The sequence below is a fragment of the Prinia subflava genome, chromosome 10, assembly GCF_021018805.1.
Source record: "Prinia subflava isolate CZ2003 ecotype Zambia chromosome 10, Cam_Psub_1.2, whole genome shotgun sequence".
NCBI lineage: Eukaryota > Metazoa > Chordata > Aves > Passeriformes > Cisticolidae > Prinia > Prinia subflava.
Window position 1 is genome coordinate 27,447,836 of NC_086256.1, and position 27,629 is coordinate 27,475,464.

Sequence of the window (27,629 nt, forward strand, 5' to 3'; positions counted from 1 at the left end):
GATTTTTTGTGGGTTTTCTTGTCATTCTTCCATTTCTCAGTTCCAAGGAGCTGTTGTGATTTAACATCCCAGTTTTCATCACATCTCTGTAGCTTCACTGCAAATGTAATAATTTTGGAGGTGTGGATCTTCTTGTGCTCTTCTGTCTTAGGAGCTATTATGCTGTACAAAAGGGAACAGGATATTTCATTTTTCTAATTGAGATTTTGGCCAGGAACCTGAATACATACACAATGTTAGTTTACAAGAAGTATTTTAGCATCACTTAAAAATCAAAGCAACATGACATGTTGAAAGGTTTTCATGTATAAGAGTAAACTTATAGTAGATTGCTTCATACACCATTTTCAGTAGTTTTGTAAATACCAGTCATGCTGTGTCTTGATGATGATTAATTTTTTTTCCTAACTGGTAGCAAATACATGATTAAAAACTTCAGTATTTGTTACCCTTTGGTAATTCTTTGCTACTGCTTTATTACAGTTACAAAAGTGTTTCATTTTTATCTTTCTTTGGGAGGGCAGAGGGTGGGAGGGAGCAGAGAAGAGAAGACAGTGGAGTTTAGACATATTACCAAACACTTTTAAAGTACAGCCTTTATGAGACATTCATGTAAGTATGAAATGCAGCAACCATTCTTTATCGTGAATTTAGCAGGGATCTTCTGCAGCAGTGAAGTCAGTCCTGGAGAGTTTAACTGAGGGTATGATACTGTGCTGTACATCAGCAGGTAATTGGCATAGCCAGAAGTAGGAATATAAACTAGAAGCTAGGTTATGGCAGAGCTTCCTGCCTTATGTTCTAATTTTGTTCAGGGTTAATTTTTTTCAGGGTGTTGGAGATGTCACTGAGCTGCAGTTGAAGCTGTTCAATTTGTGTAGGAGTTGAGTAATGCAGCTTTGATGTTGTGGGAAAGCAAACCAATGGCTATGATTTGATATTAGTGTTTATATTTCTTCATTTTGTAGGCTTTTCATAACATTTCATCGTGATTTTATTTTCCTGGGAGAGCACTGTTCGAAGTTCGAGTGTTTTGCCATTTGCTTTGTGTGTGATCTCATCCTCAAGCTTTGCCTGAACTCGTCTGTCTCTGTAGATCATACTTTCATAAAAATGATTAAAACTTTTAAAAGTATAATGTTGAAACACTGTACTTTTTAAAAGACTTTTTTCTACATTTTAGGTAAGCTTCTGGGTTGTTAGAGAGATTCTGCATGCACAGACTTTAAAAATACGAGCCGAGGTTTTGAGCCACTACATCAAAACTGCAAAGGTAAGAATTTGTATTGTGAAGGGGCTGTGGGAGTCACCATGATCAAAGGTTTTGTACCCAGTTTGATGAGTTCAGAAATACACACAGGGAAATACTTGTTTGATACCTGACTTGGCTGTGGTTGTTTCTGTTGACCTCAGTAACTGTTTGGCTTCTGTGTTGTCACAAGGTGTACAGTCAGTTTAAACAGCATTAGGCTGAACAGAAATGGTTTGTTTGCTTTTACCATTGGAAGGAAAGGATCTTTTATCTCTTACTCAAATAATACCTACTTTAAAAATGTGGTTTGAAAAGTAGACTTTGATTCAGGAGACATTTTAGAGCTCTCAATCTTTCCTAAAGCCTTTTGGACTGACATTGATAAGAAAAGGATCAGCAAATCTGGAGTGACATATAACCCTTCAAATAGAGTGAGAAGTCTTCACAGGAGCAAGAAGAAGGGGATGTTTTTCAAGTTCTGCTGTCAGACAGTGCCTGCCTTTTACTATAGCTGACTGCTGTACCACCCCAGGTTACCTGCAAAAAAAGATGTAAAATATTTGTTAATTAATTAATTTTGTATTCAAGTGCATTCCCTGTCTTGACAAGCCCTTTTTAAATGAAGCAATATTTTACTCCTGCGGGATTTGACTCTCAACTTTGGGCAAAGCAAGAGCTGATTTTGTTGGAGTCCATAGGCTTTGCTCAATAATTGTGGTGTGGTCATAAAAGGTTAATGATCTCTCTTAAACATCCTTTGATATCTGGTGAGTTAATGTATCTTCATCTCATGTATTTTTAAAAGTCAATTCTCATGCTTTTGTTGGAAATACAAACATTAAAAAATCGGCTTTGTGATCCATGTCCCTCCATAGGAGGGGGAGGTTCAGCTCTGTGTGGCCACAGTGCAGCACAGATGTGGGCCCAGGTGGGCTCAGCTCTGGTCCATACTGGGATGGGAATGGCCACTGCTGGGTGTTGTGGGCTCAGCTTTGGGTGCAGCACCCTGAACATGCCTGACCTCACCAGTGCACTGCAGGCTGCAGTGTCTGCTGGAATGCTGCTGCCTTGGTGGCAATTATGTGCTCTAACAATCGGGTAATTGAGCTTTGCTTACCTGTCAGCTGTAAAAACCACAGTTACAAAAAGCAAGAAGCTCCGTATGGGGCGTTTTTATATCAGTTCCTTTGCTTCTCTGCTTGTTACTTTGGCTTTGCTTACATGTGGCTGCTGATGTGAAGTAACTGCAGTGGGGGCTGTTGGAAGGAGTTTCTGTCATCCAAAGCTATTATCAAAGCAGCTTGGTGCCAGAGGTCACACTAATTACCTTTCCTTTAGAGAAGCTGTAAATCCGCTCCCCAGTGAATTCCTTGTGCTGGCAACCTATTGTATAGCTGGCAGTCCTTAAACGGTGTCTCCTCTCTGGTGCTTAATGTGTGAAGTCATTAGACCCAGCAGCTGCACTCCCCTGAAGTTCCCAGGCTGTCGTGCTTGGTGATGGCTTCTGTTGCACTGCTGGCAGCAGTGGAAAAGCCTTTCTTTTCATTTCTGATCAGCTGCACTGTCCTTTGGGACAGTGAACTTCATTAGTGTGCTTGGGATGTGTGTGTGAGGGAAGAGTTATTGTGTAAGTGGAGAGACAAATTTCAGCAGGACTGCTGGGAAGGGTAACAGGACTGTGGACAAACATCCAACCCCTTTCACCTTGCCCCACAAAATACTGATTACCCTTTACTCTTGGTTGCTAAAGAATCCTCCCAGAAGGGGATGAGGAGAGGGAAGCATTTGATCAGAACGTGTGGGCAAAGTTCCACTGCCAGCCGGACATGCTGGAATCATGGGGGTCTGAGCACCCAGACTGGAAATGCTACTGGGGTGCCATGAAAAGTGGCATTTCTGACTAATACTTGTGAGGAGTTTGTTCCATCAAAGGCTGTAAGTTTCCTGGCAGTGTGTTAAGTGGAGAGAGAATCATTTGCCCTGTTCCAAAACTGTTAGCCAGAAACCCATCCTTGGGTTTTGGCTTTCATCCTTCCAAATAGAGGCTCTCCTTTGATGTTCAGCATTTAGTCAGTATTCCTTTGGTCTAGTTTTTATCCTTTTGCCTCATGAAAGGCTAAGCAAGAAGTAAGCTGAGTTTCCGGTAGGAAAAAGGATTTCCATCATTTTAAAATAGGAAGGGTTCCTTATTTTTTCTTGCTGGAATCCTAATCTACCTTGGTGAATATTCCAAATGGTGTAAACAAGTTTTGCAATACTGTGATTGAGCATCATTTCTTCTTAGCAAAGTCTCTCTGTTAGGGGTAAAACCAAATTGGGTGCACTGCCCCAAAAATGAATGGAGTTCGGATCTCTGGGAGCTCACAGGTATCACAACAATTGAGGTTGCAGAGGAGCTTCAGGAAGAGCATTTTCCTCCAGACTGTTTTTAAGCTTTTGTGAGAGTAGTACCAGTAGCTACTTGGCCAAGGCAGTGGATAGTTTTGGAAACAGAGGGAAAGGAAAAAGAAAAGGGAGAGAAATTCCAAATGTGTGAGAAAATGCACTTAAATACAGTGTTTTGTAGAGGATTTTTAAGGGAATTCTTTTACCCTAATGTTTTTGCTGTTCAATTTTGCTGGGGTTGTTGCTTTCCACTAGTTAGTTGTCATACCCCAGAAATGGCCTTTCAGTGAGAGGAGTGCTCCAGGTACGTGGCTTTTGAAATTTACCTCCTTTATTTCATCCTGCTAAGATATTTTTGGGTGCTTTGTTGTAGCCTTGGTAGTTGCATAAACTCTAGTTCCTGAGATGATTACATCATTCACCATTGGATTTTCCTTTCTGCCATGTTGTTTTAAAATACTATTGAATGCTATGACAGGAATTTGTTGGGTTTGGATGTCAGAATATTTCTGGCACTTCTAGTATATTCCTCAAGATGTGTGTCTATATAGCTATTTTTAAGGGTTCTCTATGGGCTATGAAACAGCTAGTTAGTCTAATCCAAAAGCACAGAGATGCAGTAATGAAAAATTAAGAGGTGCCATAGAAGTGGTCTGTGTGCACAGCAGTTCACTGTAACAATTCATTTTAGACCATGCGAGACTTCAGCATCTTTATATTGTTATTTATCCTGTACGCATTATTGACAGCGCTTGGAATGTTGTTCATCTTTATTTCTTTTCTCTTTTTTTGTCCTCAGAAGCTGTATGAGCTGAACAACCTGCATGCTCTCATGGCAGTGGTGTCAGGCCTCCAGAGTGCTCCGATCTTCAGGCTGACCAAGACGTGGGCGGTAAGTGAGCAGCAGGACAGGGGCGTGGGGTAACCTGTCCTCAGGTAAATACAACATTCTGAAGCTTGTTTTACTGGAAGCAGTTACTACAGAGAGCTTTGACTTTGGTCTGCTGCGTACATAATGCTCCTAGTTCCTCTGAAGTCTATGGTTTCCTCTTAATTTTTCTTTTCCATTCTGCTGTAGAAATATTTTCCTCTGAAAAATAGTTCCCTGCAGATTCTGCTAAATGCAGAGGCTTCTCATGTGGCCAGAAGCTATTTTGTATTCAGTTGCTGGAAAATTCTGAATGCCAAAGTGGGTCACACTTTAATCATTTAGGGGTTTATACTGTTGGAATTTTTTTTTTTTGGTATGGGGAGCAGATGCTCAGAAACTCTTGATTCAGTTTCCATGAAGGGATTTGTTGGTTCTCTGACTGATAACTAACTCTAGCACTTTTCATTATAATTTCATACTTACAACTCCATTAGACAGTCTATTTGTAGTTCTTCCTTTGTACAGTTGTAAAAGGACAGTATTATTTGGAATCATTTTTGTCATCTGTTTTTAATTCAGAATGTTGTATTTACCTGAGATTGTATATCATTGTATCCTTGATAAGCATGTTAGGAATTACTTCTGCTCATTGATACTTTACAGCAGTAAACAGTCCTTATTCAGCCATATATTGTGTAGTTTTCCAGCTGTTTCAGATGAATGTGACATTCAGTGTGGCAGAAAAAAACCAGGTGACTGCGATGCTCCTGTGCGAGAGATACATATAAATAGATTATTAAAAAATGCTGAAAACTTTCACTGAACACACATCACTGCATCCTTGGATGTTGCAAAAAGTTTATTTGTCTGACAACTGCATGAAAATGTCATTTAGCTGATAAATGTTCCCAAATTGAATATAATTAACTTCTGCCAAGATACTCATCTAGAATTCTGGTCATATTTTGTAAATGCACAATTAAGTTAGACATTGCTTCCAAATACGAAAAATCTCTCAGAGGAAATCTTAGTGAAATGAACACTTCAAAATGATCTCAAAGAGAGCTTCTGGTTTTCAGATTTTATGTTGAGGAATTGATGCCTCAACAGTTTTATGTAACTGTGAGGCCAAGTTGATTTTTAAACCTCTTTTTGTACACAGCTCCAATTAAATGTAACTATTACCATATATTAATAATAACCACATTAATTACTACCATGATGATGCCATTCAGAACTGGGAGTCTTGCTTGCTCTTACAAGGTTTATTTGTGTGCTCTTGACATATATATCAGTCTTTAAAGTTCATCCCTCTTCCAACCTCTGAAATTCCAGGTAATTTCTCCCACATTTCTGCAGGTGTTTGATTCCTCTTACAATCCCAAGTGAGTCTGTGCTTTTCATCATCTTACATAAACCTTTGCAAATTCAAGTTGCAGGGTTGCTCCCAGCAATGTGCACTGCAAACTGCTTTAGTTGTCATTCAGTTTATAAATTCCTGAAGATAATTCTAAGCCTTTGGCTTTCTGTATATTAAAAGCAAGAAAAAGCACACCAAGCCTTTATTTGAGTAATGAAGGCATTTGGGTAAGTCACACAGGAACCCTCCAAAACCTTCAGCAAGGAAGAATTTCTTCTCTGTTTCTGAGATGATTTGTAGCAATCCTTGATTTACAAAGTCAGGAAAATAGCTGCAAGTATATTCATCCCTAAAAATAAAAAAAGCCACCTTTAATGGTTGGAATCAAGAGTTGAAAGGAGCCATTAAATACTTGCTTGGTAATCTAATGTTCCTAAAAAAGATGAAATTCATGTCTTCTGACGGTATGTCTGAATTTGTCTGAAATTTGTCTCGCTCATTGCCTGCACACACTCTGAGCTCTGGAGAATAATAAGTGCTGCTTTTAATGTGTGATTTGCCCCATTGAGAACTTGAGAAGAATTGTGAGCCTTTCCAAGAAAGTTCACAGAATAGAATATTCAGCTTCTCTCCATTTAATGTAAAGGAATTCTAGATGACCAGTGAGGATTTGGGCAATAAAGCAAATAATCATTAAATATGTGAAATGGGGTGAGCCAGTGAGACCTCATCTCTTCTTGCTGGCATTTCATAAAGGTTGTATTCAGTGCTGGCACACTGTAGCTAGAAAGCCAAGAGCAATTTAGAAGGCTCCAAATCCTTCCCTGCTGCTATAAACTGTCAGCCTTGGCTTTTATTGTCTCTGCATATGTACAGCTCTTTACTTTTCTTTTCATCCAAAAGGCAGAAGAAGAACATTATTTTAAAAAGAAGCAGCTCCAAAACTAGAAGGACTAAGAAATAGGTCTTTATTGGCCCTCAAAGAAACACTTCTAATGTGCTTGACTTCTCTGGATTGGTCTCCCTGAAGGCAGGAGTTGGAGGCATGGCATGAATTGGCCTAGGAGCACCAGGGGAAGCCCTGCAGGATCAGCTTGTTCAGATGATCCAAAGAGCCTGAAAAGATACATCAGACTTGAATGAGAGTGTGCAAATCAGCATGTTTTGAAGAAAATACAGTTCATTTCATTCAAGTTTGAAATCAGGCCATTATTATATCTGTTAGTCTTGTCTTACCTTTCAGTCTGCAAAACTACAGAAACCTTTCAGACATTAAATGACAGCAGAATGTTTTAGGATATTCTTAGATTGAAGCAAGCTAGTCCAGGCTGATAAAACTGGAACCAGCTTTGAGAAATGAACTTCAAAAGATAAATGTCACGTTTGGGTGGTTGGAAAGGAGTCATGTCAGTCTGCTGCTTCCTTCTCCTGGAAGAGTCTGCAGTTCTAATGAATGGAGATGCCGTTCATTTGAGTATTGGAGCCAAACCTAAATTAAAGATGCAAATTAATTGCTGGAATGTCAGTGATGAGTGTGTCTTGGGAGACAATTACTTTCAACTAGTGGCTTTCTCCTGAAAGCCGGTGTTTAGTTTGTCTGTCTTGATGAAGAGTTGGATGTAGGAAGTGGAAGTAAAATTAATTTTTTCAACAATGAATTTACAGAAGGGAGACTTCACTTCTGTCAGGCTCACCTAGGTTGATCTTTAATTGAAATGAAAAGGGAATATGCATGGAAATTCAGTGATCTGACTCTTGAAATCGCATTGTATGGGAAAAATTGTGACTGGGACTTGGAATGCTGAATCTTCTGCCAAAATGTTGGGTGGAAACATCTTCCACCCTTTGTTAAATTCTGACTCCGAGTTGAAGTGAAGACTTTGAGGCAGTTTTGCAGCAGCAGTTCAGCAAGATGTTTGGAAAATATCTTAACTTACTTTCCCCATCTTGCAGAGACAGCCTGGTTGCTGTTAATTCTATTAAAGGAGGGGATGGAGGCAGGAGGAATGGATCATGAAGGAGAACCATGACTTTTAAGTTTTCTGTTCAAGTGGACATTTCTGTAATATTAAGAGCCAGTAAAATTGCCAGTTGGCAGGCGAATACAAGTCCATGAGCCTTCTGTAAAAACCCATAGGTAAAATCCTTACTCAAATCCAAGATATAGCCCATACTAGTCACTGTGAAGAGAATTGACTCCATCCTATCCCAAGCCAACAAACTTACAATAATCAGAGTGAAAATGTTGCTGGCATGAATACTGCTGATGTGGACAGCACATGAAGCTGTGATGTGTGTTAGCTAGATTCATTTTTTGATAGCTTACATTGTTTCAGAAAGATCCTCCAGGACACCAGCATTTTTACCTGCCTAACTTTTAGAAGTGTTGTTAAATTTAACACCCAGAATTGATGCTTTTCTTTGTAAACTTTCCAAGTGCTCCTCTTTAAGAAGTAAATGATGGAATTTTAATAGTTGAGTTTAAAAAATCCCAACAGGAAAAATAAGCACACCAATAATAGCAACAACAATGGAGAAGTGGAAATTTGTGCATGTAAGGGTAAAAGAGAAAATCATAATGATCAAACTTAACTCATCTGGTTTTGCCTTCTGTTCTCTTTGCCTAGTTACTGAGTCGGAAGGATAAAGCCACCTTTGACAAGCTGGAATATGTTATGAGTAAAGAAGATAATTACAAAAGGCTTAGAGACTACATCAGCAGCTTGAAGATGACTCCTTGTATTCCCTACTTAGGTAAGCTGTAGCCCATTTCTCCAGTAATTACATGAGCTAAATTCCATCTTTTAAGCATTCAGGAAACTCTGAGTACTTCAGTGGAGAATCTGCAACCCGAGGTGATTCTGGACACTCTGTATGTGGCAGGACAGAACCTCAGAAGGAAAATACCTCTTAAAGCTCACAAACACTGCAGCTTTTACACCCACTATCAGTTTTCTAGGTGACTATTTTGCCACCTCTTGTACATCTACAATGACTTCTGGAGAAGTACTTCTATTGTTATGCCTGCTGGCCCTCCTAAATACTAAATACTTGACTGTTCTGGTAATGATGGGTTTTAATTTATGAGCAGCTATAAATCACAAGCCTCTGAGAGAAATAAATATAGGTCTTAGAGTTTGGAACATGGTAAAATCTGGAGATATTGCTGCATTTAATATACACCAATGTGACAAGAGAAACTAGGTTGGTATAACTGATTCAGCCTTACGGATTAATTATTAGTAAATTATATTCCTGTGTGTCTAAAAACTAGATAAATACATTTAGTATGTGTTGGTTTTGTTGTCAGGCTAATTTAGTGTTACTTTAACTAAACAGACATTAAAATTATAAGTGTGCTGTTTTTAATGTGGCTTTTGTTTCATAAGATGTTGATAATTACATAAAATTAGGGAACTGTGTATCCAATTCTTCATATTTTTGCAGCTAATAAGTCGCTCTTACACCTGAATTCAAGATGAGCTCTTGTGGTTGTTAAGGCCTATTAAACTGTAATCTCTGTTCCTGAATTTTGATACTTGCTTTATTCTGCTGGGCTGTTAACTTTCCAGGATTAATTGGTGGAATTTTGCATGCTTGAAAAAATACTTCACTGTGGGAGACCAGATTTTAATGCCCTGTAGTGTTTGTCATTCAGGGCCTGAATTGAAAGGCACAGAAAGGAAACCAAGCATTGTGTAATGTGATGAAGCATGGAGCTCTCCCACATTGTACATGCACAATATGGAGACTTGATACCTAGTTCTGAAGTGCTTCTTATGCTGATGCTTTTTACCTGTATGCCATGATATTTGAAACATGAAGCCAGCATCACGTTGTTTTTTTGCTGATTGTAAAAATCCCAAGCCAGATATTGGGAAACAGTTTTCAAGTTTTATTCAGTTACAGATGTTCTCCCCAATAAGTAGGAGCCTCCTGTTTAATTTTTACATTAGAATAACCTTTGGGCTTGACTTGATAGTTTGAATACATAATTCTTTTCTATTTAGCAATAAATGCTCTTTACTGTGGCCTGCAGTAGTTAAGGCATGTGTTGTGACCTGATTTCATGTGATACCAGTTCTTGTTAGTGACATAAGGAATGTCCTCAAGCCTTTTTGATTCTCCAGAGGAATAGCAAATTCCCACTGCTGCACTCCCTCTCAAATTAAATTTGTGCGGTTTTAAAAAGCGGCAAAGAGAAAAAAAATGCCTTGAACATGCAGTCATGATAAATCTGGATCCACTTTGGAGGATTAATAGTTGAGTCCAAGTTTTCTCATCTGATGAAAGCTTTAATCTGCTAAGACCTGAGTAGATTTGTTAATTCTTCAATTTCCTTCCCAAGGCATTTTTACTAATATGAGTCATTTGTAACAGAAGTAACTTAAATTTCTTGTTTAACTTACTGTTTCAAGCTTATCAGTTACGGGTTACAACTCCCAAAAGAGGAATACTTCTGCTATAAGATTCTGTAAGGGAGCAGTGCTGCTCCTGGTTTAAAACATGTAGGAAAGCCTGCCTAGAAGTCTGCAGGTGGGAATGGTGATCACAGCACGAGCAGGGAAGGGGATTCCACAGGAGTTCTGTTCCCTCTCGTGGTAAAAGGAGGAGTGGGGGGTCCTTCACTGCTGGTGGGGAGAGCCAGCAGCTGCCACGCTCCCCCAAAGTGCTCTTTGGAAGAGTGCAGAGCATCAGACTGGCCACACAATTAAATTTGCCATTGCAAATCCCCTCTAGAGAAACACTGGCCCTGCTCGTGGAGACTTCTGTTTGGAAGGTCATAGGGAAAATGAGCATATGAAGGAATTTCAGCTGCAATTTCAAGGATCAATGTTTCACCCTTATGCAACCAAATACCAGATGTGGGTATAGATTTTTTTCATGGCCATCTTGGCTTTATAAGGGAAAGCTTCAATGCTTTCTTGGTGTAGCTTTTGCAATAGGAGTGGAGCCACAGAAGTACAGATTGTCTTATTTCCACAGCTCACCCTCTGTGGACAAGATAATGATGTGCTTCCACATTTAACTGAGGGGGGAAATAAAAATGTTTCTCAGCTCCTTGCAGCAGTGATTGTGATGTGATTCCAGAATTCTAGAAGTGCAGGTGGGAGCAGCACATCATCAGTGTGGACTCACCTGCTTCAATGTGAGTGTGAAAAGCTGTGCAACACCAATAAGGATGTTTGGCACCAGGCCCTTGGTGCACGTGTGGGATATGTCATCAGTGGTGCATCACCCAGGCAACTAAAGCAACCAGAACAAATGGGAGCTGTGTATGTGATATTTCACCTTAGAATAAAACCCTATTTTCCAAGGGAATCTCATTCCAGAGTTCTGATCCATTTGAGATTGCGGAATGAAACAACTGAGCCGTATCTTGAGAAGTAAGACTTTTATTTAACTAAGCAGTACTACCTTGTGAGAGATTTTTCTTATACCTGTCTTTGAGGAGTGATATCCAGAAAGTGAAAAGCTGAAAACAGGTTATAAAGAGTTCATCTGAGGAATTATTCAGCTGCTTCAGTGATAGTGCTTGCTATAGATTTTGGAAATAGATGTGAAAACCATGTTTTGGAATTTGTACAAGTTGAACTTTTTTGAGGTTTGCCTGGTTAAATTTGGACTCGTAGTAGAGGAATGGTGAAAGTTTTATCCTTCCCAGACAACTTCTGAATGCCCAGGGCAGGAAGCCTGAGGGATACTACAGCCTCTTTTGAAAATCTTTCAAAAGAGAAAGAGAGAAAACATTGAACTTTTAAAGTCATTCACGTCGCTTAGAAAATTCATCCCAAAAGCTACAAACTGATAAGAGTTACTGGCATTTGAAACTGAACTATTGTACAGAGTATGAACCAACCTGAAAAAGACATGCTGTGCTTTCCTTCTTCATAATCTTAAATTGGCAGCTTAATTGACTCTTTCCTTTCAGAGCACAGCATTTGTACAGTCCGAGGTTTCTGGGTGGATTTTGTAATAATGTTTAGTTAATGTCATCCTGCAGCTTTAAATTGGGGAAGGCTCACTTTTTAGATGTCTTGTGTATAAGATTTAATTAAAAGGCTGAGTGGAAGCTAATTTTACTTTGGGGTTTCTGCAAACTACACCTTTCACTGAGTACACTGAATAAACACTGTTTTTATAGCAGGCAGGAGATTCTTGGGGTAAAATATGCTCTCTGCCAAGGAGTGGAAATCTGCTGGTTGAATGAACTAAAAGCTGTCAGAAGTGATCATTAAAGGAATGTTCTGGAGAGCATTTTCCTTTTTTTAAGTTTACCTGAACTGCTCTTCTATCCAGCTACTATAGAGAAAGAAGGGCAGACTATAGAGAGTCTGAATTTTAAGCATTTGCAATTAAAAAATGTTTTGCAGGACACTCAGTCAATGAGGTCTGTATGATATTTGTAACAAACAAATATTCCTTACATGAAGAACAATTTCAGAATTGTAGTCATAAACATTTGTCAGTTAAAATTCTTGGAATCTGGGAATGGAATATGCTGGGACTGATTCCCCACCGCTGCCAACCCCAATTAAATATTGGTGGAACTGGTTGGCTTTGATCTCTGACCAGAGATTTAACTACAAGCCTTGCAGCCATACATTATCAATGGAGCTTTATCTCTACTCCAGAGAGTGTGCTCTGAAAGCAAAATGCTGATTTTTCTCCTCTGAATTACATACGAGGCTTTGCATAGTAATTGATATTGACTAATTTAACATAACAATAATACTAGATTATTCTTTTAGCTATTATGGTTTCTTATTTTAATTAGGGACAAAGGTCCTTAAAATCCTGAAGGCACATATGAGTTGCTAAACAAACACACTGGTTACAGTTCAGAACAGCATATTCAGTTTTACATAACATAAAATTAAATCAGGCAACCTGTGTGCTATAAGTGCAGTTATTAAATAAATCTATATAACAGGGTGAAAGCTTTAGTTCAGAGATTCTGGTACCTAAACTGAATGTTTGGTTTTGTCTGATTTTGGAAATGTCTTGTTTCAAATCAGTGTGTGGTATAGCTTTTGTTAAATGTTAGGAAAGTGTTTTCTAATTAATTTCTTAAATTACATATTAATTCCAGTGGCAATCTGATATCTAGAAGCTAAAATTTAGTATGGACAGTATCAAAAGTTATATGGGTGTAAGAGAAGGGAAATGTGGTGTCATAAGAGCAGCCCAAGTTTGGCATGTCAGGGAGAACACAATTAGAGCTGATTTCTGACCTTTGTTTTACTGTGGGAGCAGAAGGCTGTGTTAGAGGAAAACTTCTGAAATTCATTCAGAGACTTATCTCAATTACTGTGTGTGAACGCTTGGTCAGCCCTCGTCACTCATAGTTGGAGCAGGGAAGTGTCAAGTCATGATTTTAATACCAGGACTTGCAGTTTTGCCATTTAAGTTCCAAATTTGATTAGAAAGCTTGGAAATGGAGGTTGAAAGTAAAAAAAGTATCAAGTAACTTGATTGTCTCAAGTTTATCAATAATTTCATACAATTAATTTTCTTATGCGAGGAACATTTTGCCTAAATTTTTACAGAAGTTAGGACTTGCAGATCTTAGCAGTGTAGAGAATTCCCTAAGAAATTTTGTATATTTTGTTAAATTTGCCTCTTCACTTTGAAATAATTATTTGTTGCAAAAATCTTTCTCTGCTAGCAAAGACAAAATATCTCCAATTTTTTATGTAGGTTCTTGGAGTAAATATCAAACAATAATATGAAGTCAGATTTTTCATTGAAAGTAATAGCAACATTTTTAAATAAATTGTTAAATAACGAATCAATTTTCACATTAAAGCAAGACAATGTCATTTCACATATTTACATTTAAGGAATGAGCTAACCTGAAAAAGCATAAGCTTTTTGAACTGGAAAAGCTTATATCTTGTCAAAGATCTGGAATTTTTTACCAGCTTTGACTGTTTACATCAAGCATGATGATCTTGAAAAAAAGATAAATATGCTTTGCAAGCACAAACATCTGCTTTTGTGAATGTGTGTTTAAAAAAAACACCGTCTGTCACAGTAGAGAAGGATCCTAATAAAGGAGAGGGGAACTTTTCAGGGGAAAGAAGACAGGAAAACTGTAGACCTGCTTTTTGCAGGGGCAGGTTGTGCAAAATAATGATTAAAAAGTAATATTTTATTTTTCTGGAGCTCAAACACTGAGAATTCGATACGGGAGCGCTGTGGGATTTCCCCCCTCAGTCTATAGGTCTGATCATCATCTGAACTGCTTTCAAGGAGTAGGAACCTCCCCGGTACTCAGCCCAGAATATTCCGTCCTGGTACTTGCTCCTGTAGTGGCCCCCTCGGTACCAGACCCCGTTGAGGTTGGAGTGGGCACACGCGTTGTACCACCAGCCGCCCTTGTGGAAGTGAGCACAGTTTCCTGTGGAGCAGAAGGACACGGGTGAGCTTTAGGCAGCAGAAATGCAGATTTACTAAATGTTTTCACACTGGGGCTTATTCTCAGAGGCAACTTGGAGGTGCTTCACAGCCTGTTGTGGTCCGTGTGGCTGTTCTCGCTGAATTGTAAATTCTGTTGTAACAGCAGCCATTGCTGGAGGGGGGGTATTGACATGGTGTTTAATGTGACAGCTGAAAATGAAGGAGAGAGCTCTTCTCAGCCTGCCAGCACTGCTTGTCCATGAGCTAACACCCAAGGAACTCAGATCATGTTTAGAAATACTCGAGCGGAAGCAGTGTGAGTTGATACAGCCCCGAGCAGCACGCCCGGTTCCACAAAGAGTTGCTTGTAACTTGTGTTTTTACTGTTACAGGCTTGTCTAAGAGTTTGCAGGATTTGTCCAGCTTTATGGTTACTGACAGCTGAGGAAAAGCAGTTGAAGTATGGCACTCCCCAACCTTCCTGTTACTGCAAGGGAAAAACTGGAGGAAATGAGAAGAAGGGAGCTTTAAGGAGTGCAAAAACCAAGTGATGTGACCCTTTTTTAAGTATTGGTACACAACTAAACCTCTGCACACTTGCAGTTCCTCTCATGCTCTTCAGAGGCTTTAGTTCCTGGTGATTCTGTGGCAGCAGCACTGCTCAGAGATCACCTGGACAGATATTCTGACTGCAGAGTCACATGCAAGTGGTCAGCGAAACAGAAAATTGCTGCTGTGTGTTTCAGCGAGGGTAAGAGATTTTGAATTTCTGACAGATATAGGGGCTTGAAGGGGGCCCTACCGATGTGGTTTTTATCATCACTGATTCAAAGCATCTTCCAATGGGGTTATTTTATCAGAATTTACGTACTTTTTTTGTCCTACGCTGTATTTTTTGAGGTGGAGCATCCATTCCTCACTTTTGAGAGCCGCACTGCTCTGCTTACCTGAATACACATCCCTATCCCTGTCCAGGGTTGTGAATGGCTTCCCATTGTGCCATGTCATGCTTTGCTTACCTGAGTACACGTCCCTGTCCCTGTCCAGCGTTGTGAATGGCTTCCCATTGTGCCATGTCATGCTTTGCTTACCTGAATACACATCCCTATCCCTGTCCAGGGTTGTGAATGGCTTCCCATTGTGCCACATCATGCTTTGCTTACCTGAGTACACGTCCCTGTCCCTGTCCAGCGTCCCTGTCCCTGTCCAGCGTTGTGAATGGCTTCCCATTGTGCCACATCATGCTTTGCTTACCTGAATACACATCCCTATCCCTGTCCAGGGTTGTGAATGGCTTCCCATTGTGCCATGTCATGCTTTGCTTACCTGAATACACATCCCTATCCCTGTCCAGGGTTGTGAATGGCTTCCCATTGTGCCATGTCATGCTTTGCTTACCTGAGTACACGTCCCTGTCCCTGTCCAGCGTTGTGAATGGCTTCCCGTTGTGCCATATCATGGAGTCCCCGGCGTTGCCCTGGTACGTGCCCAGGCGCAGGCGGTAGAATTCGCTCTCGGGCTCCAGGCGGAAGCTGCTGTACTCTGCATACACCTTCTTGTTGCTCCAGTCCTCCAGCTCGATCAAGAGTCTGTAATTATCCTGGTTGGTGAGCATGTAGATGTTTTCCAGTCCCAGCCAGTACTCTCCATCGATGTTCCCAAATCCTTTCTGTGCAAAAGAAGATCGGAGGGTGCTGTTAGCTTTGTTTTGCTTTGTTTGTTAAAACACCATCAGGAGGGTGATAAACCAGTGGAACTTGGGTTCTGAAAGCCTTTAAACTTCTGAATTGCTGTAACCTGTGGGAATCTGAAAAGCAAAAGACCCCAGATGGTGCAAAAAGGCCCCAGAAGGTAGACAAAAAGCTGAAGAAAGGCTGGGAATCTCGAAACTTGCCCATGGGAAGCTAAGAAATTAGGAACCAAGTGAATACATTTATATCTATCATAAGGAACAAGAACAAGGACTGATTGCTGGTTCAGGATGTAAAAGGTCTTAGATATGTGCTTTGCAAAGATAGAAAACGTTTCAATCTTAAATAATGAATTATTGTGTATTGTTTCTTAGGTTTACAGAAACCTTGTTGTTAATATTAAACCCACGTGGGTCTTTCTCTGATTTGGTAGAATAATACAATTCGAAATGTCTTCTTGTAAACTACTGGTTGAGAAAATATCTAGAAAAGGCTCTGCATCAGCTGTGGCCTTGTCTCTGATCTAGCTTCGCATGGATTTTGTTGTTTTCCTGTGTCTCTTGCTTATTGCTTGTGTGATATGGACAAATAATAAATCCTAAGTCTGCAACTAGACAGAGTCCCATCCTGTTTGTGAGACCCTGACTGATCCAGCATAACCCATGCATTTAAATGCTTTATTTTGCTGCACTGGGGCTGCATGAGATGCCTCTAGCACCAGTAATGGTGGCAAAACATCTCTGCTCTTGCTGTCCTCCTCTTTTTGAGATAAAGGGAGGGAGAATAGGGAAACTGGAACAATATTTCTTGACAAAGCTAAGGGGATTTGTAATAATGGGTGAATTATGGAACTTTAGGTTATAATTCCAGGTTGAAAAAGGTATTTATGGATCAACAGTCTCAGTGTTCAAGGCAAATAACTTCCTGTTGCTTCCATGTTGCAACCAGTGTGGTTTTTTACTGTGAATTTAATCACACTATTCCTCTCTGTTCTTTACAGGATTTATTAGAAATTAAATATAAAGACATCTTTTCTTTCAAATCACAGACTACCAGCACAGTAGCTGTGAAGTGATATTTCCTATCTGCTGTCTGCTTTCCCCAAGTAAACCAGTGTTGTTAATGTTTGGTGTTGCATTAGGTTCGGGATGTTTATGATTGCTTTATATGGCACTCCATAACTGCCTTAAAACATTTTATAACATTTAACAACTCCAAAACCAACCATGTACTGCTCTGAGAAGTAAAGACTGCATAATTATTTGTTTGTTTGATTATTGAATAATTGTTTTCGTTATTATTGATTTAGGGATTAATATTTGAATCACAAAATTTCAAGAATGCAAGAAGCAAAAATCCTCATGTTAATTTGTATCTTATATGTAATTATTATTATTACTATTGTTATTACCCCAACCAAATGACCTTCAGATTTCCTGTTTAGCATGTAATTACTCCAAAGCAGCATCCTCTTGTCATCCTCAACATTCTGCCTGCTAGTGCATAATATTACAATAACACACAGCCTGACATCTTTAGATTTCTAACCTAAATTAAGGGATAGAAATTACCTCCTTTAATTCATTATTAGGACTGTTTTTAAGTTGAGCCCCTGATCCAGCAAATCTAATAGTGTAATAATTCATTAATAATCATTAAATGAATAATTTCACTAGCTGAGTGTGCTTATTCACAAGGGAGACAAATGAAGCTTTACAAGTATTCAGTGTAGTTCTCAGTGTGTTAATAAGAATCACGTATTCAATTAGAACTTTGTAATAAATGACTTCCCAGCCACTGTCTAGAATAACATGTCTCCCCTTGTGTTGTGCATCACAAACCCAGGCTGTTCCAGCCAGGTTGGTTCATACAAAGTTAACTGTGCACAGAGGGAAATGGGACATTCCCACTGAAATATGTTTGCCTCTGAGGGATGATCACTCTTTTCAGTTATCTTTCTTTGCCCACTGAATTTCTTCATTCTAGAGTTTACCTTGTAACTGTCCCAGTTCCTGAAAAAGTTGACAGATCCGTCTGTCCTCTTCTGGATGACTGCCCATCCTCCAGGGTCCAGGCTGTTCTCACACCACAGTTGCATTGGCTCGTTGCTGTTTTGGGGTTTGATCATGTAAATCCCACTGCTGGCATGCCCAGCTTCCCTGGCTTGTTGGCAGTCTTTGAATGGACCTTTTGGAAAAGAAATAACTGTGAGCCTTCAAGCTTGGCTGTGCAGTGCCCATTGTCCAGGAATATTTTGTAATGGAAAGTCAGTCAATTAATTAAGGTATAAACCTACCATGGAAAAGAGTGCAAGAAGTTACTGTCTGAGATGAATTGTATATATAAATAAACATGTCAGTATCCTCTCTCCGTATATTTTTGAACAAAACTTTTGTTTTGCTAAACAAATAATAGACTTTGGTTACCAGCACCTGATTTTTTTTTGTCTCCTGTGGCAAAGATCTGTACTCTGGCTCTTGATACTGAAGAACATTATGAATTTTTTTTTCAACATTTTTTTTTATTTTACAAAAGGGAGGCATCAATTTGCTTCATTTTCTGGTGCACCAGTTTGAAACTGGTGGAAGTAAAAACCAAAACAAACCCAGGATACCCAACCAACCCTTCCTGTTTCTGAATATAAAAGTAGTTTGAGCACTGCTGTAAGAAATATTTACTGCCAGAGTATACAGACATGGAATTTAGTCAGAAAGAATTCTTACGCTGCATAATTTTCTGCTGTTATGTACTTACCCAGTTTGAGGATTGGGCTGTTAAGTGTGGATAGGAATCTTTTTAAGTTTCATGTGTCATCCTGGTGTGATGTGTGTAGATAGATACTGATGAAGGAAATAAGCAATGGAGGATTTTTGAGCAGCTAAAAGGACTCACATATTTGTTCTCAGGGCTGCAGTTGCACAAAATTGCTGTTGCTGTTGTGAGTGCTGCTTGAAAGCTCTATTTTAGTCCATGTGAATAGTGGTTTTACAAATAATACTTAGAGAAGACCATCTGGTAATTCTCTGAGAAGGATGCAGCTTGCATGTCTCTGAAAACCCTGCCTCATTTGTCTTTCAATTTTTGGTAATTTTTTTATTTTCTGCTTTTTAGAAAAAAAAAATTGTTTGCATGTCATTACTTCATTCGATTTAGAGGAACTGGTAATTTACTAATGAAAAGTAAAGTATGTTCTGATGACTAGTTAGTGGTGGGTGCCCTAAATGTATTTGAAAACTCAGCACATCTGAAAATAAAGTAGCTACAGCTTTGCTCTCCTTCCAGAGGGTTTATTTTCTCAAATCTCCTTGGAAATTCAGAGAGAACCCATCAGTCACAGGAACAGCTCATGTGCAAAGCAGCATAGAAAGACATTTGTTGAGGTTATTCTTTAATCAAAAGTAGAGGCTGAGGGAAAGGGACCTTCACTGCAGATTAAACTTGTGTGACAAAAGCAAGCTGAAAATTGCACTTTCCTTAGATTCTGAGGTAGTAGTTGCCAGTTGGACAAGTATGTAATTAGCAAGAAATCTGTAAAGCATAATTAGAGTACATGAAGCTTGTGTATCTAATGAGGAGTACTTAGAGCTTGTGGCTGTGACAGGAATGTCACAGACACTGAGCCATTGCTGAAAATATTGCTGCACTGTCAGGATGGGAATGGCTTTGTCATTCTTCCAGTGCAAGCAGTGGCACCTTAGGAAATAAATCCTGTAGCTTTGGTTTACAAGTGCTTTTTCCCCTTCTTGCTCACAATTAAAATTCCCATGTAGATTGTGAATATTGCAGAGTTTGTCCAGGGGGTAGATCATTTTCTGGACTAAGCTGGGTCTCATTCCCAATTCTTGAACTGTCTGAAGTAAATTTGTGTGTTTTGTAACTGAACAGGGATATTGTTCAAGAAGTCTTTTACTGCTTTAGGAAAAGTATAAACAAATAAGCCTTATATTTTGTAATGTTAATTGAACATTAAGAATAGCTTAATTAGATCTGCTGTTATCTGGGTATTATCCCGTGTGATTATGGTTGAAGGAGGACTTGAGCGCTTGTTTTTCCATGAGACACCCAAGCAGATGTTTGGGGTCATTTTGAGTAGGTTTTAAGGCAGACGGAATTGTCTTGGTCTGTTTATGTAATACTTGGATCCCTTCTGGAGTTCAGCTGGCTTTAAGTTCATAGGATGCAACTCATCTGCTGTGATGCTCAGCTTTGTCTGCATGTGTTAATGTAAATTAATGCTGTGGTAGAAGCAAGAGACTTCTGCACTGAATGTAAGGAAATCCAAAAATATCCCATAATTTTTGGTGTATAGCCTTGAATCTTTTTGCTGAAGTAAATTCTTTAAGTATAGTTATTTCAAGTTCACATTATAAGAACTGATCTTGGTCAGTGGAAATGCTGAGGTTTGTGAAACTGAGAGATTCTCCACGGTGCTGGTATGAGTGGAGGTCTGATGAAAAAGTCATGATTTTCTGTTTAAAATCTTCCAGGTTTTATAGTTTATGTAGGCAATAAGTATCTCGGGCACATCTAGTCTTTTGTAACAGTCTGTGCACTCTAAGTCACTGAGACAGTGATAAGTCAGAAATACTCTGAGAAGATGATCTACTAAATATTTCACTTCCAAAATTGTGGCTTAGATGTATGATTTAGTGCAGATCATATTCTGTGCTAAATTAAATGAAGTAGAGAAGGAAAGAGATTAAATATTTTAAGTTGAAAGCTTGATAACTTGATGGCTGAATCCCATTGTGAGATACCAAATATTATCTTGAGTAGATGATGTAGAAGTTGTGCTTATGTAAGCTCCATAACAAGGATTTTTGGGGGCATTAGTAGAGGAAAAGTCCAAAATAAAATTGGACATATATTAAAAACAAGAAGCTATATTGTTAACCAAGAGATATTAGAAATTATTATATGGGGTAAGGTGTGTCTAATTTTCAAGTACTTAACTAACTAGAACCTATGCTTTGTAAAAAGTGGCAATAATTTTGGGGGTCACTGGTTATTATTCCAAATATTAAGGTTAATTGTGACAACTACAATTCACGGGTACATTAACCTTCCTCAATTTTTAGAGCAATTTTTATACAAAATAACCACCGTACTCAGAAAACAGAGCTTCATCCCTTTGTTCCCCATATATTTTGCATTTTACTCTCCACTCACAATATTCAGATGCACATTGACCTTTCTGACCCATCTGCTGCATGCAGGTATTTGTGAGGAGGTCCAGGTATTTATTCTGACATCAGTCTTTAACAGGCCTATTTCTAATTGAAAACTGTCTGGTTTTCATTGGTCTTTTTTTGACATCTTTATAGATTATAAAAAATCTTTATCTTTTAACTGTAAAGATATTTCTTCTGTAATATAGATTTTGATTCTGTGCATCATGAAATCTGTTTACCTTAATTTTAAAAATCAGGGATAGTAACTGGGCATTGTGTTGGAATGTCCAAGTTTTGGTGGTGATTACTGATGCTCTGTCGGCTGTAGCAATTCTCAACCCTCCTTTTCCCAAGCACTGCAAGAAACAAACTTCCAACTCAAGAATCTAGTATTAAAGGAAGGTGAATAATGTTACAATAAGGGGGTTCCCTAATTCCTAGAACTTCTTTGTGTGCCCTTCCGAAAATGGATTCAAACTCTGAACTTCTAGGGGTAGAGGAGTCAGTGAACACCAGGGTAGATAATTAGAGGATAATACTTCGAGCTGTTGCCTCATTTTGTATGTGCAGCAGGCTTATACTGAGGAAAAAATGTGTTCAGAACAGAACCTGGAAGTAAGGGGTTGCTGGGAAGCAGGAAGTCGTGACTTTTTTTAGAATTATCCTTGTGCTGTCTAACCAGACATCAAGGCAGTGCTTTGATATGAAGCATTTCCTTTCTGTCATGATGTGCCACTGAAATTCGCATGACATCTGCCGTTTTGCTTGGGCTCATGCCTGAATTTTCTGCAGACCTTGAATAAAAATAGTTGTTCCTTACATCAGCAGCTGGTTGGATGTAATGCTGCAGAACAGTCACAAATGAATGTTTGGCTTCATCTTAGGAACCAAGTTGAACTTTCAGCTGTGACTAAAGGCAATTTGAAAGAAACAAAAACAAACCAGCCACCTAAACCCAAAACCCCCAACCAAACCCTTTTGCTGTGCTAACAGAAGCCAAGAGCAAGCACTCAAAGGGATGTCTAAGAAAAACTTGGTTTTTTCTCAATCCTTGAATTTTTTGAAAGTAGTGATTCTGTCAAAATTTCAATAAAGTGAGAAACATGATACAGTTCAGGGCAGCTCAGAGGTAATTAATTGTCTTGTTACCTGTCTTGATTCCTAGTGATACATGAATTTATCTAATGACCTAAAGAGTGTAACACGTGAAGATGGGATACAGTCTCCTGAATGTATTTTCGTAATATTTATGGTTTTAGCTTAACTTTCCATCCCCTACTGACAACAGGTTACTGGGAATGTAGTTACTGATTTTAAATTTTCAAAGCTGAGTGGCTCTAATTGGATTCAGCCTTGATTCAATTATCCTTTCAAACTTACCACTCTTGAATATTTCAACTAAAGACTTAAGAGACTCATTGCATGACTGTGTTGGTGGATTTAGGTGTTCATTTTAAAGTTGGTCAAAATAGGAGGATGAAAATTCTTGTAGTAGAATTTTCTTCTGATAAATGTAAGTGTAAAGGACAAAAGCTTGAAATTACTTGATTTGTTTATGATTAATTAGTTCCTCTTATTCACTCTTGCGAGGTACTCATGCCAGTAACGTGTAGCTAGCAGGCATCATCAAAGACATGGGTAAATATTAGATGCTAATACTGAATTTTTGTATTTTCATTAGCTCAAATCCAGCTGCAGAGAGAACCCCCAACACTTTGTGACTTGAAGGAGAGTATTGTTCAGATTGAATTTCTGAGTATCGGCCATTTCAACAAATTCACCTTAGGGACATTTAGGCCATTTGGCAAACAAAAGCTTTCCCTGGGAGGTAGAAAGGGGAGAGAAAATCAAGGGGCAAGAGCGAGCTGTACCAGCTCCTTTCAGTTCTCCGTTCTGTTTCTGTGGTCGGGACAGTTTCCCTCAGAAGTGGAGGTGTCTCAGGTTATGCCAGGTAACTCACCCTCGTTAATCAGAGCCAGAGGTGGTACTCTGACAGGGCTCTTTGTGGGAGAGGTGGCGGGCTCCGGCGGCGGCCGTACGTCTCTGTCGCGGGGGTAGCCCGGGTCGCGCTGGATCTCGTTGCCCCCCAGCAGGACGGGGCTGTTGGGGATGTGCTGCGGCACCACCTGCACCAGGGGCGGCGCCCCGTGAGGGTCCTGGCGCGAGAAGATCCTCAGGCACTGCTCCTCCAGCAGCGAGATGGTCACGGACTGGTTGTTCACCAGGTCGGTGAGCGCTGCGTATTTTACTTCCAGCTCCTTGTATTTCGTTGCCATCTTCAGCATTTCTGTCGTCACGTTAAGGACTTTGTTCTCCAGCTGGGAGAGCTCGAGCGAGTTGTCGCGCTTGCGAATGATCTCGTGCAGGAGTTGCATGTACAGCTGGGTCACGCGGGAGTTCATGTTCCGGCTTTCTTTCCGCAGTAGTTTGACTTCGTTCACGATGTTTCCGTCCACGTCCACCACCAACTGCAAGATGTCGATCTCCCGCTTCTGCTTGGACAGCACATCCTTCAGGTTCTCGATGTCCATCCTGGTCACTTCGTCTTTCCTGTTCCCCGTGCCCGGGCCGTTCGTGTTCACGCAGATGGGCCCTGTGATTTTTTGTTCTGGGACCAGGAAGGTGTAACCGCATTTCTTCCCTTCCTCTGCCCTGTCTGCTGAGCGAGGCTGCCTCTGCTGGGGCGTGGATTGTTCCGTACAGCGCCCGATGGACAGCAGCAGGAACAGCAGGACACCCAAAGTCCACTTCAGTATCTTCATTTTACAGCAAGTGTGACGGCTGGCAGGAGCCTGTTGAACAGATAAAAGATGAAGTCATTAAATCAGAGAATTAACTGAAGCTCCTGAACTTCTAAGCTGCCTAAACTGAAGGGTTTGCCATCCTTGCATGGGTGTAGCCAAGCCTTTGGAATCTCTTCCTTGGAGTTAGATTCCATCAGATTGGCTGGCTGTTTTGAGCAGCAAACACTAAAGTTTAGGTACAGGATTTAGTGAAGGAGTTGTTGCAATGGGTGAGTTTTCAGAAACTGTTTTGCTCAGCTTCTGTGTTACACTCCATTGTCTGAGTTTGCTGAGATCTGTGCTCACTGCAATTACCTGCATGAGGTTATAGAACATGGTGTGCTTGCAGAATACCTTCCTGGAAGGGAAGTAGGGAGATGAAATTATTTATATAAATGTTGGAATTTGGATTATATAAGCTTTTCTGGTCCTCCTTCAGCTTTATATATGGATATATATATGATTTGCTAAATAGTATATACATACTGATTCATATATATACCCATTTTTCAAGCTTATATATACAGTTATAATAGATTTGAAATCACATCTTTGGGACTATTTTTGGGCATGAGTGTTAGGCAGGAGATTAGATATTGTTGCAAACATCAAAAATTACTTACTCAAGTGATTTTGAGTTTTCAAGGAAAGCTTAGGACATTGTTTGCCCTGCATATGTGTTCCTATTTAGTTGCCTTGAGATGAACTTTTAGAATTGTTGTCACACTATTTTTGTATTTTTGAGAACATCTTTGTCCAAATAATGCTGAAGTATCAGGTGTGTTGTCATTATAAATACCATACTCAAGTGTTTCATTCATCTTTAAAAGAAAACGAGGAATTTTTTAACTGAATAATTAAAGTGCAATGATAAAGATCCAGGAATGTTTTTGTGACCTGTTTTTTAGCTTTAAATATTTGAGATGCTAAACAAAGGTAGCACTTAAATAAGGAAAAAACCCCTTCATTTTTTATGGTTTGTTTGCTTTGTGAGGCAGATCACTCTTCTTATCTCAGCTGTTGATCTGGCTTTCCTCTCCAGTCTCCCTGTGCAAGCTTTGGATACCCTTTCCACAGTGGCCTTTGGATAATTACAAGGAGGAATACAGTAAGAGCAGGGAACGTTAATTATCCTGCTGTTCCTGCTAAGTCCAGGTTTAAGTGCATGTGGCAATCCTGACACAGTGATCCCAAAGGAGAAGCAGAGCTGTGCTGCTTCCTTTACATTCACATTACAAATGATAAGGTGACTTTTGGGTCGGGTCACTTTTCCCAGTTCTGTTACTTTATTATTATTGCAACAAACGGTGTCTGCTCAGCCTCAGGAAACCTGTCAAATCTTTGGCTTTTGGCTTCACCAAGAGCAGTGGTTACAAGCTTCAAACCAGGGTGTACATGCAGTCAGGAGTTAGAGGCAGGAATTCTGCTTAAATGTTTGGTAACTTTTTGTTTGGTTGGTTGTATTGCAAGCCCTGCTTCCAGAAGGGGAAGAAAACACATTTAAAATGTACTAAAAAATCCTTTCTTGCCCCGCATAAATGGAGGGAGCACGTAAGTTTAAGGAAGTTTATTTTAAAATACTTGCTTCTCTTAGTTTGTACTAATAGATGTTTTTGTGTCTACTAGTATATATTTTTATAAAAAACAAAACTTAATAGTTTTGTTAATATTTCTCTGCTAAAACTGTAACTTCTGTTTAAAAGGAAAAAAAAGTTAGGAAAAAGTATCACTTTCTCCAGAGCTGGTTGTGTGTTTTCCTTTGGTAATTTCAGACATTTAAAATATTAATCACTTGGACAGTGCTCAGATTTGGTAGTTCATTAGGTTAAATGTTCACATGCATCATGGGCAGCACATGGGAAACCAGCCTGTGTGTGGTTTCTAACTGGACTAGGATGAGCTGAGTTATTTGTCTGAAGTTAAAACCTCTTTGCATCTTCTAACTTACTTTTCAATCCTTTGGCATTTACGATTTGCAGATTGAAGGAAAGAGGCTTCGTGGCACATGGTTGAGGATGAAGCCATAGTACAAATCCAGCATTTTGCTGTTTTCAGTGTATAATAGGTACTTCATAGTCCAAGGAAGTGAATAACATTTTAGTTCTTGGGAACTTTTAAACACCCTACAGAGTTACTGAAATAATGAATGGCTGGGGATTTTTGCCCACAACAGCACATTTTCCCCCTGAAATACATAGAACTTAAATGAATCTTTCAAAACAAAGCACTTTGCAGTGCAGTCCACGTTCTAGCCATGTATTCTGCTGCAATCTGCTTTCTGCATTTCTTTTAATATTAAATGTATTGATTTTGAACTTTTACCCTTACATGTTAAAGTTTCAAGCTCTGTGTCTATACATGTGCTGTCAAACCATTAAATGAATTAAAGGGTCTAATACAGCATAGCCAAATCCAGCAGCTGCAGAAGATTATGCCCTAGAATTTGAAAATCAGAAATATCTCGTAAACTGAGACTTTCACATAAGCAGGGATGAGTTCCACGCTTCCATGGAAATGCTGATGTAGAAAAAATTGAATGTCTTAAAACGTTGCTTGTCAAGTGTGAGCAGCTTAATGCCTAACTTGTTATACAAGAATAGGTTCTGAGCAAGATATTTACCTGGTGTTTTAATCAGCTTAGAAGGAAATGAAAATACTGTTTCAGAAATTTCCTGATGTTCTGGGCAAGCAGCTTAAAAAAATAGGAGCTGTTTATCCAAAGTATCCCAGAATGATAGCCTAATATGTAAGACCTAAATGACAAATTAAAATTAGAGTTGGGAAATAGTTTTAGGGTTTTTAGATCAGACATATTTTGTCCTGGATTCCCAGGTTTAGATGTTGAGGTAGTGGCAGAACTGTCAGGACTGAGCTGAGGCTCAGGGATCAGCTCAGACAGAGCCACGGTCTCCAACCCTCCCTGCAGGTTTGGAGCTGCCTGCACTGAGTGGGGCTGCTGGTGCAGACCTTGGAAACGCAGCAGGGGAGTTTGTGATTCCAGGTACCATTGCTTTGGAATAGGTTATTGAGCTCTTTATTAAATGTTGTGGGGTTTAGATCAGAATAAGCTGTTATTTCAGCTGCTTCTGTCGTGTTTCTGTGCCACCAAGTTTGGGTCTCAGATTTCTGTAGAAGTTTCATTACGTGTGTTCTGGCCTGCTGATGTTTTATAGCTTCTGCAGAAGAAAATATGCAATTATCCACAGAACACAAGCTTCTTCATCAGCTTGTCAGAAACACTCAGCTGTGGACAGAGGTTCAATACCATTTTATATTTAATGCCATTTCTTCAGATTTCTTTCTTTTTCCAGAGTGATCCCTGTGCAAAAAAAAACCCCTCAACTTGCTTTCAAAATTAGTTTTTGATTTATTACTTTAAAAACTGTTTAAAGGTACAAAATTCCAATTGAGAAGAGCCAAAACAAGCCAAAAAGTACTATTTTTAATTGCTGTAACACAGACTTTGTAATATTGTAATCACAAATACAGAGTTGCATGGATCAGGATGTGGGGAAGCTGGTATATATTTGGCATTTTTTAGCTTTCTGCACAACAAACTATTTCTTCTTTGTTGTACTGCTGTGACTCATGTTCCACAGGATGTAAAATTTGGAAACCCACAACACAAATTGGAATCTGTTCTTCCAGAGCTCGTTCTCCCTGGGCAGTGTAGGGTGATAAGGGGGAATGTAATGAATTACCTGTTGCAGGTA

At 39.4% G+C, this 27,629-nt stretch overlaps 2 protein-coding genes across 7 annotated transcripts in view; one reads left to right on the top strand and one right to left on the bottom strand.

Moving 5' to 3' along the window:
- Positions 1 to 27,629, top strand: part of RALGPS2 (Ral GEF with PH domain and SH3 binding motif 2) — a 111,302-nt gene that overhangs the window by 45,054 nt on the left and 38,619 nt on the right. For all 6 annotated transcript variants that reach the window (XM_063406566.1, XM_063406570.1, XM_063406569.1 and 3 more), the window contains exons 6-8: positions 1,184 to 1,273; positions 4,437 to 4,529; positions 8,496 to 8,622. In XM_063406566.1, coding sequence (XP_063262636.1) covers positions 1,184 to 1,273; positions 4,437 to 4,529; positions 8,496 to 8,622 — 310 coding nt within the window. The remainder of the gene's footprint in view (positions 1 to 1,183; positions 1,274 to 4,436; positions 4,530 to 8,495; positions 8,623 to 27,629) is intronic.
- ANGPTL1 (angiopoietin like 1) lies at positions 13,738 to 24,220 on the bottom strand. Its single transcript, XM_063406949.1, has 4 exons — positions 23,094 to 24,220; positions 17,956 to 18,149; positions 15,670 to 15,940; positions 13,738 to 14,272 (listed from the first exon to the last, which is right to left on the bottom strand). Exons 1-4 carry the CDS (start codon positions 23,893 to 23,895, stop codon positions 14,085 to 14,087), a joined length of 1,455 nt encoding a protein of 484 aa, XP_063263019.1. The 5' UTR covers positions 23,896 to 24,220; the 3' UTR covers positions 13,738 to 14,084.